Genomic DNA, 14,319 nt, shown 5'->3' on the forward strand with positions numbered 1-14,319 from the left:
GAGCTAAGTAAGCCAGCCCCTACCCCATGGCTTCCTAAACTTGTCCTGGGGACCCATTAGGCCTCGATGCTCATAAGTAAACACGGGCACTAGAGTCCATTAGCGCCATACTAGTACCTGCATCTACCTGCGCAGAATGTTCAGAGGGGTCTAGCGCGGGAAACAACGAGTGTGACAGGCACTAGCATAGACTGCATGCAAATATAGTCAAGCAGGCGTTAGGGTGTTGGAAGAGGATTTCTCATGATTCTCTCATGATTCTGCAAATTCTGCCAGTTTTGATTGCTTTTGGAAGCAAAAGGAAGTCTATGCAAGCCCTTAAGCACTAGTGTCTGTTTCTTGTGTCTAAATTTAAAGCATCCATGCTAAAAAAAGAAAATTAAATTAAAAACAGTCAGTAAAAACACATATTGGCATCTGTTTCCTGCGTCTAAATATAAGTGTCCAAGCTAAAAAATAAACAAATAAAAATGCTTATATTTAGACCACAGAAAACAGATACCAATGTGTGCTTCACGTTTGGGTTTTACTAGGCATATATGCACAGGAGCCGAGCTTACCGTAGAATTCCTCTGCGAATGTGCCAGCACAATCCTCCCGCCAAACTACTTAATGCTCAACGCTTTGAGTGCACCTATATTTGCATCTCATTAGTGTTGAGCATTAGGGCACTGTTCTTTTGTGCTATTCCGGCGGTATTTTAACCCCCATGAACCACAACACTTTGTTCTTTCTTCTATTCAATATTAAACCACTCTTCCACCCGCTGCACTCTCTTATCCAAGCTCTTATTTATTTCCTCATTCCTCCTCTATCACCTCCCCCAGGAGTAGAATTTGCATAGCATTAGCATACATAAATCTGAACAGCCCTAATGAATGATTCATACCCCTCCTCCCCTCGTTGCCAAAAGAAGATATTTAACAACAAGAGAAACAATGCCAAGCCATGGGCTACCCTGAATTCCATTTTTGGCAACTTAGACAAACTCACACATTACTGTTCTATCCCCTAAAGATGAGTCAATCCATCTCCACACTACTCTCAACTAGCCTACCTCTGAACACCTTTTCAGTAACAGCTGATAAGGAACCAAGTCAAATGCACTAGACATATGCAATAAAATCAAATTGCCTCACTCTTAGCCAGTGGACTTCCACATCTCTTCCTATCACCACATAAACAATGTCGCATATTATACCACCCAGTACTCTCCAAAAAGTATTGCACCTGGTTGGCAATGTATTTTTCAACCACTTTCACTGGGAAAGATATATTAGACATTGAGTGATAATATGTCCTCAGCAAGAGATCTTACCCACTCTTCTTATGCAGTAGAAAAACGCCTGACCATTTTAAAGTGCCATGAGTCTTCCTTCTTCTAACGAGGTTATCACACTCTTATATAGCCAACTCTGCAATAGATCTGAATTTTTTTTTAACTATAAATGGTGGACAAGAATCAAAAGGGACAATAAGTGACTTGCAGCCCATTCAAAACCTATTTCAGATCCTCCACTGCATAGGATCAACACTGCGGCCTCTCCACTTTACCTCTTCTACTCTCTATGCCACCCCTTTTCCTCAATACCCTCAACTCTCTAACTTTCATTCAGCCAAAAAACAGAAAAACATTATGCATTCAGGGGTGAATTCTATAAATGGTGCCTAAATCATCATTTTTAGGTATAACTTGTCTGGAATGTTTTTACGTTTGGGGAGCGTGCCAGGTGCCCTTGACCTGGATTGGCCACTGTCGGTGACAGGATGCTGGGCTAGATGGACCTTTGGTCTTTCCCAGTATGGCACTACTTATGTACTTATGTACTTATGAACCTCCTCTCCCCCACACAAACGTTATTCTATAAGCCATGTCTAAAGTTCAACGCAATTTATAGAAAAATGTGGTGCAAATGCTCGCACCTACATTTGCATGCATAGCATCCATATTCTATAATTAACGCACGTAACTCAAAACCATGACCCCGATCTGTTTCAAAAACACCCATGACCCTCCCATTTCTGCACCCCCCCCCCCCCCCCCCCCCACTTTTTCAGGCCATGTGTAAATTGTAGGCGTGGATCCTACATCTAAATCTCAATTAAATTAGTACATAAGTAATGCCATACTGGGAAAAGACCAAGGGTCCATCGAGGCCAGCATCTTGTCCACGACAGCGGCCAATCCAGGCCAAGGGCACCTGGCAAGCTTCCCAAACGTACAAACATTCTATACATGTTATTCCTGGGATTTTGGATTTTTCCAAGTCCGTTTAGTAGCGGTTTATGGACTTGTCTTTTAGGAAACCGTCCAACCCCTTTTTAAACTCTGCTAAGCTAACCGCCTTCACCACATTTTCCGGCAATGAATTCCAGAGTTTAATTACACGTTGGGTGAAGAAACATTTTCTCCGATTTGTTTTAAATTTACTACACTGTAGTTTAATCACATGCCCCCTAGTCCTAGTATTTTTGGAATGCGTGAACAGACGCTTCACATCCACCTGTTCCACTCCACTCATTATTTTATATACCTCTATCATGTCTCCCCTCAGCCGTCTCTTCTCCAAGCTGAATAGCCCTAGCCTCTTTAGTCTTTCTTCATAGGGAAGTCGTCCCATCCCCGCTATCATTTTAGTCGCCCTTCGCTGCACCTTTTCCAATTCTACTATATCTTTCTTGAGATGCGGCGACCAGAATTGAACACAATACTCAAGGTGCGGTCGCACCATGGAGCGATACAACGGCATTATAACATCCTCACACCTGTTTTCCATACCTTTCCTAATAATACCCAACATTCTATTCGCTTTCCTAGCCGCAGCAGCACACTGAGCAGAAGGTTTCAGTGTGTTATCGACGACGACACCCAGATCCCTTTCTTGGTCCGTAACTCCTAACGTGGAACCTTGCATGACGTAGCTATAATTCGGGTTCTTTTTTCCCACATGCATCACCTTGCACTTGCTCACATTAAACGTCATCTGCCATTTAGCCGCCCAGTCTCCCAGTCTCGTAAGGTCCTCTTGTAATTTTTCACAATCCTGTCGCGAGTTAACGACTTTGAATAACTTTGTGTCATCAGCAAATTTAATTACCTCGCTAGTTACTCCCATCTCTAAATCATTTATAAATATATTTAAAAGCAGCGGTCCTAGCACAAACCCCTGAGGAACCCCACTAACTACCCTTCTCCATTGTGAATACTGCCCATTTAAATTAGTGCCAATAACTGCTTGTTAAAGCCAATTATTGACACTAATTGGCTCGTTAGTCTATTAAATTGCACGTGCAAGCCAGGGATGTGCCTAAATTTATGCACGCAATTTCTGGCAACTTTTATAGAATCAGGGGGTCAGTGTTTCCAGAACTGGTTCCTTCTCATTCTTATCAGCCCCTTTCAAATTTCGCAGAACCTTAAAACAATTTTTTCACTTAGTTCCCAGACTCAATTTGTATTATGAAACAGGCTCTTTGCTCTTTTAAATCTCACCGAAATAAACATTTGCTGCTTTCCACCATCTTCTGTTGTATCTCTGGCTCCTTGATCTTCATCTATGCTCCAATTTCTATAATTCCCATCTTAACCAAAATCCCCTAATTAAACTACATCCTCCTACTCTTGCCTTCCACTTCTGAACCTTAAAAGGAGACATCTCCTCTAACACAGACCCCTAACATTCACAGTTCTCTAGAAAAGCTTCTGTAGTATCCCCAACAACTCCAAACCCCTACTCTCTAAAGTTTGGGGGGGTGGGGGAACAATCCAACTTTACCACCCCTCTATATCTTACTTCTTCCTCATACCTCTCTATCCCTGAATGCCCTTGACCACCAAATTTAAAGTCCGACCAGGGCATCTCTTGTCAAAAAACAATCTCCAAGCACCGCTGTTCTTACAATGATTCAGTTTCAAATACTAGGTCTAGAGCAGTTGCTTTCAACCCAGTCCTCAGGGACCACTTGGTCAGATCTGCATGCACTGCCTTCTTGGTGTGTAAATCTCTCTCATGCATATTCATTATGGATATCCTGAAAATCCAAATGGCCAGGTAGTTCCTGAGGACTGGTTTGAAAACCACTGGTCTAGTGTATGCCCACCTCCCCTCAACCCTGGTGTGTCCTTCTCTGTACTGCCTGAAACAAGTCTAAATCCTTCATTGCAGTTAATCAACTTCACCCCATCACATTATCAATTTGGAGGTTAAAATCTCACCCTCAGGGAACCACAGGGCCACCTCCTTAATCAAAGGGAACCACAGGGCCACCTCCCTAATCACCTTTAATAAACCCTTAATCTTCTCCCTTATATTCCCCCTGGTGTGGGAGTACCCCAATAAGTCCACAACCCCTCCTACCCACTCCATTTTAACCAACAATTCTTCCTAACCCTGACCAGCCCATGACTGTACTATCCATACTTACCTCTTTTCTTTAAAAACAAAACACAACCCTCTCCCCAAACCAAGGCTAATATAGAAACAGAGACAATAATGACAAAGTGTATACGGTCTATCCAGTCTATAACAACAAATAGTATATGGTCTATCCAGTCTCCCTATCCATGCCTCTCCCTTACAGATCCTATGTACTTGTCCCCTGCTTTCTTAAAGTCCGGTGCAAGTCTTTATCTGCACTACTGTACTGAGGCCTTTCTGTAAAGAAGTATTTCCTTACATTACTCCTAAGTCTGTCTCCTTTCACCTCCATCCTATGTCCCCTAAGTGCAGCGCTTCCTTTCAATTGAAAGGCCCTTCTCCTGTGTATTTATGCCATGGAGGTATTTAAATGTCTCTATTGTACTTCCCCTCTCCTGCCTTTCTTCCAGAGTATACATATTGAGATCTTTATGTTTATCCCTATACGCTTTATGACTAGCAGGTCAAACATAGGGAAGTTATGTGCAGTCTGTGTCAAACCTAATTGTAGGGCACATTCTAAATTTAACATCTGGTTAAGTACAATATAAAGTTGACTCCTAAATAATCATAATGGGGAGAATAGGGAGGAGAAATATTTTAGTGTGGCCCATCAATGAATGTGCAACTGCTGTAGTGGCCCATCATTAGTCATGAGCTTGACATACCTGCTTTGTGATTAAAACCTCTCCATTGCCCCAGGTACAAATAAGTACCTGTATATGTACAGTGGTGGAAATAAGTATTTGATCCCTTGCTGATTTTGTAAGTTTGCCCACTGACAAAGACATGAGCAGCCCATAATTGAAGGGTAGGTTATTGGTAACAGTGAGAGATAGCACATCACAAATTAAATCCGGAAAATCACATTGTGGAAAGTATATGAATTTATTTGCATTCTGCAGAGGGAAATAAGTATTTAATCCCTCTGGCAAACAAGACCTAATACTTGGTGGCAAAACCCTTGTTGGCAAGCACAGCGGTCAGACGTCTTCTGTAGTTGATGATGAGGTTTGCACACATGTCAGGAGGAATTTTGGTCCACTCCTCTTTGCAGATCATCTCTAAATCATTAAGAGTTCTGGGCTGTCGCTTGGCAACTCGCAGCTTCAGCTCCCTCCATAAGTTTTCAATGGGATTAAGGTCTGGTGACTGGCTAGGCCACTCCATGACCCTAATGTGCTTCTTCCTGAGCCACTCCTTTGTTGCCTTGGCTGTATGTTTTGGGTCATTGTCGTGCTGGAAGACCCAGCCACGACCCATTTTTAAGGCCCTGGCGGAGGGAAGGAGGTTGTCACTCAGAATTGTATGGTACATGGCCCCATCCATTCTCCCATTGATGCGGTGAAGTAGTCCTGTGCCCTTAGCAGAGAAACACCCCCAAAACATAACATTTCCACCTCCATGCTTGACAGTGGGGACGGTGTTCTTTGGGTCATAGGCAGCATTTCTCTTCCTCCAAACACGGCGAGTTGAGTTCATGCCAAAGAGCTCAATTTTTGTCTCATCTGACCACAGCACCTTCTCCCAATCACTCTCGGCATCATCCAGGTGTTCACTGGCAAACTTCAGACGGGCCGTCACATGTGCCTTCCGGAGCAGGGGGACCTTGCGGGCACTGCAGGATTGCAATCCGTTATGTCGTAATGTGTTACCAATGGTTTTCGTGGTGACAGTGGTCCCAGCTGCCTTGAGATCATTGACAAGTTCCCCCCTTGTAGTTGTAGGCTGATTTCTAACCTTCCTCATGATCAAGGATACCCACGAGGTGAGATTTTGCGTGGAGCCCCAGATCTTTGTCGATTGACAGTCATTTTGTACTTTTTCCATTTTCTTACTATGGCACCAACAGTTGTCTCCTTCTCGCCCAGCGTCTTACTGATGGTTTTGTAGCCCATTCCAGCCTTGTGCAGGTGTATGATCTTGTCCCTGACATCCTTAGACAGCTCCTTGCTCTTGGCCATTTTGTAGAGGTTAGAGTCTGACTGATTCACTGAGTCTGTGGACAGGTGTCTTTCATACAGGTGACCATTGCCGACAGCTGTCTGTCATGCAGGTAACGAGTTGATTTGGAGCATCTACCTGGTCTGTAGGGGCCAGATCTCTTACTGGTTGGTGGGGGATCAAATACTTATTTCCCTCTGCAGAATGCAAATAAATTCATATACTTTCCACAATGTGATTTTCCGGATTTAATTTGTGATGTGCTATCTCTCACTGTTACCAATAACCTACCCTTCAATTATGGGCTGCTCATGTCTTTGTCAGTGGGCAAACTTACAAAATCAGCAAGGGATCAAATACTTATTTCCACCACTGTAAGCCGCATTGAGCCTGCCATGAGTGGGAAAGCGCGGGGTACAAATGTAACAAAAATAAAAATAAATAACATTTTAAAAGCTTCCCTATGAACTGATCCAATCCTGTTTAATCTTTTTGAAGGTGCAGTTAACAAAACTAAATGTGAAACTGTTTTTTTCCAATCTGAATTCACCGTCCCTTCTCCTCCGGTTCTTGATGACACTCTAATTTCCTACAGCGATTCTGTTAGAATCTTAGGCATAGTTTTCAATTCTAAATTTACTTTCAAAACGCAGATTGACAACGTGACTAAATCTTCTTTTTTTGCACCCTCTCGTATATGTTCAGTTTGGCCTTTCTTGTCAACTCAATCTAACAGTGGAGGAGTGGCCTAGTGGTTAGGGTGGTGGACGTTGGTCCTGAGGAACTGAGTTCAATTCCCACTTCAGGCACAGGCAGCTCCTTGTGACTCTGGGCAAGTCACTTAACCCTCCATTGCCCCATGTAAGCCGCATTGAACCTGCCATGCGTGGGAAAGCGCAGGGTACAAATGTAACAAAAATTTAAAAAAAAAATTGGCACTTGTTATAACTAGGTTGGACTACTGTAATTCTCGTATGTGGGACTTCTACTCCATTCTTTAAAGTGTCTTCAGTTAATTCAATCAACATCAGTTAAACTTATACATCATGCGCATCATTTTCATCATGTTACTCCTCTTCTCTTCCTAGAACACTGACTTCCAGTTTCATATCGGATTAGGTATAAGCTTCTTATGCTTGCTTTTAAGGATCAGAACCCTATTGCTCCTGTTCATTTGCATAAATTTGTTGCTTATACCCCATCACACTCTCTTCAGTCCTCTTCAGGAAATCTACTTTGTGTTTCCTCATCTACTGTTCTTCAATTATCCCGCGATACCTCCTTTAGCTATTTAGGCCCCACAATCTGCCCTTCTTCCTTAGAACTGATATGCCTCTTCAGTCATTTAAAGCACTTTTGAAGACTTTTTTTCTCCTCAGCTTTTCCCTCTACTTAATTGTCCCCTCCTTCATCCTTTCTTTCCTTGTTTTTGTCCTTCTTTCTTCTGCCCCCACCCACAGCTTCAGAATAAATGAATTTTGTTGTTGTTGTAAACCACTTAGTTGCCTGTATAGGCTCTATTTGCAGTATATCAAATGTCTGGAAAAAAATAAACTTAATAAATAAATATTCTGTTGGGATCTCACTAAAACTTACACAGAGGCACTATTACCTCCTTTTTACTACTGACTATTCCTCTCCCTATGCACCCAAGCATCCTTTCTGGCTTTTGCCATTGCATTTTCTACCAGTTTGGCCACCTTAAAATCATCATTCATTTCATTTGGGACATTACTGCGTAAGTGCAAAGTAATGCATGTGGGAAAGAGGAACCCAAACTATAGCTACCTGATGCAAGGTTCCACATTAGGAGTCATTGCCCAGGAAAAGTACCTAGGTGTCATATTTGATACTTTGAAACCATTTGCTCAGTGTGCAGCAGCAGCTAAGAAAGCAAACAAAGTTAAGAATTATTAGGAAAGAATGGAAACCAAAAATGTGAATGCTATAATGCCTTTGTATTGCTCCATGGTGCGACAGCACCTCAAATACTGTGTACAATTCTGGTCACTGCATCTTTAAAAAGATATAACTGAATTAGAAAAGGTACAGAGGAGGGTGACAAATGATAAAGGGGATGGGACTTCCCCACCCTATGAAGAAAGGCTAAAGCAGCTAGAGCTCTTCGGTTTGGAGAAGAGATGGCTGAGGGGAGATATGATAGAACTCTTTAAAATACAAATACAGAGTACAGTAGAATGGGCAGACTTGAATCACTTGTTTAATCTTTCCAAAAATACTAGGACTAGAGATCATGCAATGAAGCTACTAAGTTGTAAACTGAAAACAAACCGGAGAAAATATTTCACCATTCAACATGTAATTAAACTCTGTGAGCTTAGCAGAGTTTAAAAAAGATTTGGATAATTTCCTAAAAGAAAAGTCCATAAGTCATTTTAAGATGTTTTGAGATCTTGCCAAGTACTTGTGACCTAGATTGGCCACTGTTGTTAACAGGATACTGGGCTTGATGGACCTTCGGTCTGTCCTAGTATGGCAACACATATGTTCTTATGATTGCCCTTCCACCATCTCTTGTAATCTAGGGTAGATTGAAATCCCCCATGATCACCAGCCTAGGGTAATTCAGGGTCACTTGAGTAATAAGGTCTAGTTTTTGCACAGATAATGTGTTGTTGCAAGGTGCTCGGTATACCATGAGCAGCCAGACTGGTGTTTCCTCTTCAAGCTGGATTAATAGAGATTCTGATTAATTTAGCTGGGGGATGGAGATTCTGCACAGTTTGATTGGATTCCGAATTGAGACTGCTACCCCTCCACCCCATTTTCCTGGTTTGGTTGATGTTGGATGTTGAAACCTGTTGGGCATAGTTCAGCCAGTGGTAAACCCCCACTTTCATCTAGTCAGGTTTCACTTATTCCAAGGATGTCAAGATGCTGTTCATGTATAGCATCATGGATCACTGAGAATTTCTTGTAGCTGATCTGGCATTCACCAGTCCTATAGTTCCCAAGGGTGGTCTGGGGGTGCTGGTAGTAGCTTTGGTATGGTAATGAGGTGATCTTTTAAGTACTGTTATGTAGGTGTTTGACCTCTTCCACTTTTGCCTTCTCTTTGGTTGGTGGGGATTATAGTTTGCTTTCCCACACACCACTAGGATACCTGAGGTCTCTGCTAGACCAAGGCACATTTTTTGTGTCAGAAGCTAGTTAGGCATAGTTTCACTGGGTGGCACTGCAGTCAACCCTGTGGATCAGCAATCTTACTAGTTGGCAATGCAGGGTTAAGGTTTTAACATTTTTTGAAGTTGTAAATTCAGACAAAGCCTGGGAGATCAAAAGCTTCCAGCAATAGAGAAACAAATGGTTGTACTTAGCACTTCTATCTGAATTTCTTTGGAGACTTAATGCAGAGGAGGTTGATGATTGATGATCTAACAGATTCAAAATTTTAGAAGTAGTTATGTAGTTAAAATAAAACTTTATCTCACGAATTGTTAGGTATACACTTTCTGGTTCTGGCTTCTGGTTCTGATATCCTTGGATGGTCCAACTGATGCAGTTTGCTTTAGGTTTCAAATACTAGGTCTAGAGCAGTTGCTTTCAACCCAGTCCTCAGGGACCACTTGGTCAGATTTGCATGCACTGCCTTCTTGGTGTGTAAATCTCTCTCATGCATATTCATTATGGATATCCTGAAAATCCAAATGGCCAGGTAGTTCCTGAGGACTGGTTTGAAAACCACTGGTCTAGTGTATGCCCACCTCCTCTCTACCCTGGTGTGTCCTTCTCTGTACTGCCTGAAACAAGTCTAAATCTTTCATTGCAGTTAATCAACTTCGCCCCATCACATTATCAATTTGGAGGTTAAAATCTCACCCTCAGGGAACCACAGGGCCACCTCCCTAATCAAAGGGAACCACAGGGCCACCTCCCTAATCACCTCTAATAAACCCTTAATCTTCTCCCTTATATTCCCCCTGGTGGGGGAGTACCCCAATAAGTCCACAACCCCTCCTACCCACTCCATTTTAACCAACAATTCTTCCTAACTCTGACCAGCCCATGACTGTACTATCCATACTTACCTCTTTTCTTTTAAAAAAAAAAGTAGGCTTTTTCTTTGTTGTCCAGGAGGAGGGCTAGATGTAAATATACAGTGGGGGAAATAAGTATTTGATCCCTTGCTGATTTTGTAAGTTTGCCCACTGACAAAGACATGAGCAGCCCATAATTGAAGGGTAGGTTATTGGTAACAGTGAGAGATAGCACATCACAAATTAAATCCGGAAAATCACATTGTGGAAAGTATATGAATTTATTTGCATTCTGCAGAGGGAAATAAGTATTTGATCCCTCTGGCAAACAAGACCTAATACTTGGTGGCAAAACCCTTGTTGGCAAGCACAGCGGTCAGACGTCTTCTGTAGTTGATGATGAGGTTTGCACACATGTCAGGAGGAATTTTGGTCCACTCCTCTTTGCAGATCATCTCTAAATCATTAAGAGTTCTGGGCTGTCGCTTGGCAACTCGCAGCTTCAGCTCCCTCCATAAGTTTTCAATGGGATTAAGGTCTGGTGACTGGCTAGGCCACTCCATGACCCTAATGTGCTTCTTCCTGAGCCACTCCTTTGTTGCCTTGGCTGTATGTTTTGGGTCATTGTCGTGCTGGAAGACCCAGCCACGACCCATTTTTAAGGCCCTGGCGGAGGGAAGGAGGTTGTCACTCAGAATTGTACGGTACATGGCCCCATCCATTCTCCCATTGATGCGGTGAAGTAGTCCTGTGCCCTTAGCAGAGAAACACCCCCAAAACATAACATTTCCACCTCCATGCTTGACAGTGGGGACGGTGTTCTTTGGGTCATAGGCAGCATTTCTCTTCCTCCAAACACGGCGAGTTGAGTTCATGCCAAAGAGCTCAATTTTTGTCTCATCTGACCACAGCACCTTCTCCCAATCACTCTCGGCATCATCCAGGTGTTCACTGGCAAACTTCAGACGGGCCGTCACATGTGCCTTCCGGAGCAGGGGGACCTTGCGGGCACTGCAGGATTGCAATCCGTTATGTCGTAATGTGTTACCAATGGTTTTCGTGGTGACAGTGGTCCCAGCTGCCTTGAGATCATTGACAAGTTCCCCCCTTGTAGTTGTAGGCTGATTTCTAACCTTCCTCATGATCAAGGATACCCCACGAGGTGAGATTTTGCGTGGAGCCCCAGATCTTTGTCGATTGACAGTCATTTTGTACTTCTTCCATTTTCTTACTATGGCACCAACAGTTGTCTCCTTCTCGCCCAGCGTCTTACTGATGGTTTTGTAGCCCATTCCAGCCTTGTGCAGGTGTATGATCTTGTCCCTGACATCCTTAGACAGCTCCTTGCTCTTGGCCATTTTGTAGAGGTTAGAGTCTGACTGATTCACTGAGTCTGTGGACAGGTGTCTTTCATACAGGTGACCATTGCCGACAGCTGTCTGTCATGCAGGTAACGAGTTGATTTGGAGCATCTACCTGGTCTGTAGGGGCCAGATCTCTTACTGGTTGGTGGGGGATCAAATACTTATTTCCCTCTGCAGAATGCAAATAAATTCATATACTTTCCACAATGTGATTTTCCGGATTTAATTTGTGATGTGCTATCTCTCACTGTTACCAATAACCTACCCTTCAATTATGGGCTGCTCATGTCTTTGTCAGTGGGCAAACTTACAAAATCAGCAAGGGATCAAATACTTATTTCCCCCACTGTAGATCCAGCTCTGATCACAGGGCAGGAGGAGAGTTATTTGTGAAAGAAGTTCAAAGTAAAATTGAGGACTGGTGCCTCAACACAGACTGAGCAGAAGTCAGTAAAAGTTTAGGTTGTAAATAAGCAAAAAATGTATTATTTAATCTAAGATGCAGAGCCTGATGTGAGCTCAGCCACTCACCCACCCAGCCAGCCTAACTTAGGCTGTCCACAAAGCAGGAATAAAGTTTAGACCAGCTATTCAACCAGAGTGGATTCAAGCTTAATATATGGAAAAAAATAATCAATGTTCTCCAGTTAACATTACCCATTCATGGCTGGCTAAACAGTGGCCTCTGTGTTACTATATATGTTTCTAGATAATAAAATGCTAAACGTCAGGCTCCCATCTGAAGGAAAGGTAATCAATAATTCAATTTATGGTATCAAAAGCTTTTCCTCTCATGCTTGTGAATCATTTGCAGCTCCACTGGATAACGAAGTGAACAGTACTTGAGGTGGAGACCAGAGGACACTTCCCTCCATGCTGCTTCCCTACATACTTACGTAAGATGACCTGGAGGTCCAGGAGGCAAGTGCTGCTCCCGATGGCATTAGATGCCATGCACTGGTAAACACCAGAGGAAACCATGCTTATATTTCGAAGGGTGACAGTTCCTTGCACCTGGTCTGCAATTAATAGCAAAAGTGAGAATTAGTAATTAGGAAAACCTGAGAAGAAAACCTGAGAAGCAGCATTAGTGGGGATGTGCATACTAGTGGGGAAGATACAGAATGTGGCTGGAGAATTCCTGAACTACTAAGCTTCATATTTCTGCTCTTCCATCATTTACTTTTTCTATGAGCCTCAGCCAAACAGCTGTTCATTCTATTCAACTACACCAGAAGATGTAACGATGCAGGAATCCAAAACTGTCTATACTTTATAGGAAGATACATAGACACCAGCTTCATAGGAGCTGTAGGTGCTTGAGCAGAAGATTGGCCAGCATTTCTCCCACTCCATCTCCAATCTCACCTGCCACTACTGTCCATTGCAGCAGGCCAAAGGAAAAGTAACACTTACACCCACTGCCTGTGGACCAATGCTGATTTTTATAAAGCACAATTAAAGCAGCTATGAGCCAACATCTGGAAGCAGTAACGATCTAGGGTGTATATGTTCATACGATCCAACTTGCATCCATCTGTGAAGCCCACATCCACTATCAACCTCCAAACAATATGGGAATAGGATTCTAGAACTAGGTGCCTGGCAGGGACCTATTCTAAAAAGGAACGTAGGTGCCTGCTTTCCTTTATAGGATACTAGCAAGGCAAAAATACTTGCCTGTAAGTTTGGCGCAAGCACTTATGTTAGCCATAAAGCTGGCATTAAGTAAGTGCACCTAAGTTTTGGAGATATGCGCATAACTTATAGCAGTCTATATGTTTTTTGCATGCGAGTCCTATCCATGCTCCGTTTAGACTCCACCTATCGATACGCCCACCTGTAAAATACACACTATGTAAAATATGTGCATATTTACAGAATTGCACTTAGGTAGAATTTTTGTATGTAAGCACATAAGGAAGATGCAAATATATCTCATGCATAATTATCATGGATACCCTGACTCACTGTGGGACTCCCACGGCAGGTTTGGGAAGCTCTGCATTAGACCCAAATAGCAAACAGTTGATAACAGCTGCCGCATAAAATGTACACATGTGGAGAAAGCACTTTATTTAAAATATTCGCAAACTTCTCATGTGCATCTATAATAAACATTTTTCTTCCTTGGGTGTACACTTATAGAAAGTATGAATTAACAGATACAGTAGAGAAGCACTTGATCAACACTATTATGTATATACAGTGGGTTGTATACGTCTTCCCATCCGTTTATATTTTTCACATTCTGCTGTCTAAAAAATACAATGCAGTATTGATCCATGTAGGATGATTAAGAAGAGAGCAACGATAGTGTGTATTACATGTACTGGTGTGGTCAGATGAAGATTAAACATCACTCTAGTAAAGTATACATAGCTATGTGCAAAGGTTTAGCCACCCCTGGTCAAACTATGTACATAACACTTTCAATATGAAAAAACAAATACAGAAAATATTCAAAAAGTAATTAAGGCAACAAATTTGACTGCATACGTTTTCACACCCTCTGTTATAGCAAAATCAAATTAACGCTGTTTCCAAATACTACCTTAATAAGGCTAAGTAGTTCCCTCTTGTATCCAGCCACAA

The 14,319-nt window shown here is 42.5% G+C and overlaps 1 protein-coding gene across 1 annotated transcript in view; it reads right to left on the bottom strand.

Moving 5' to 3' along the window:
• IGSF11 (immunoglobulin superfamily member 11) overlaps window positions 1-14,319 on the bottom strand; it is a 183,932-nt gene that overhangs the window by 11,616 nt on the left and 157,997 nt on the right. Inside the window, exon 5 of the mRNA XM_030205078.1 lies at window positions 12,621-12,743. Within this exon, the coding sequence (XP_030060938.1) occupies window positions 12,621-12,743 (123 nt within the window). The remainder of the gene's footprint in view (window positions 1-12,620; window positions 12,744-14,319) is intronic.

The sequence above is a fragment of the Microcaecilia unicolor genome, chromosome 5 (genome assembly GCF_901765095.1).
Source record: "Microcaecilia unicolor chromosome 5, aMicUni1.1, whole genome shotgun sequence".
NCBI classification, from domain to species: Eukaryota; Metazoa; Chordata; class Amphibia; order Gymnophiona; family Siphonopidae; genus Microcaecilia; species Microcaecilia unicolor.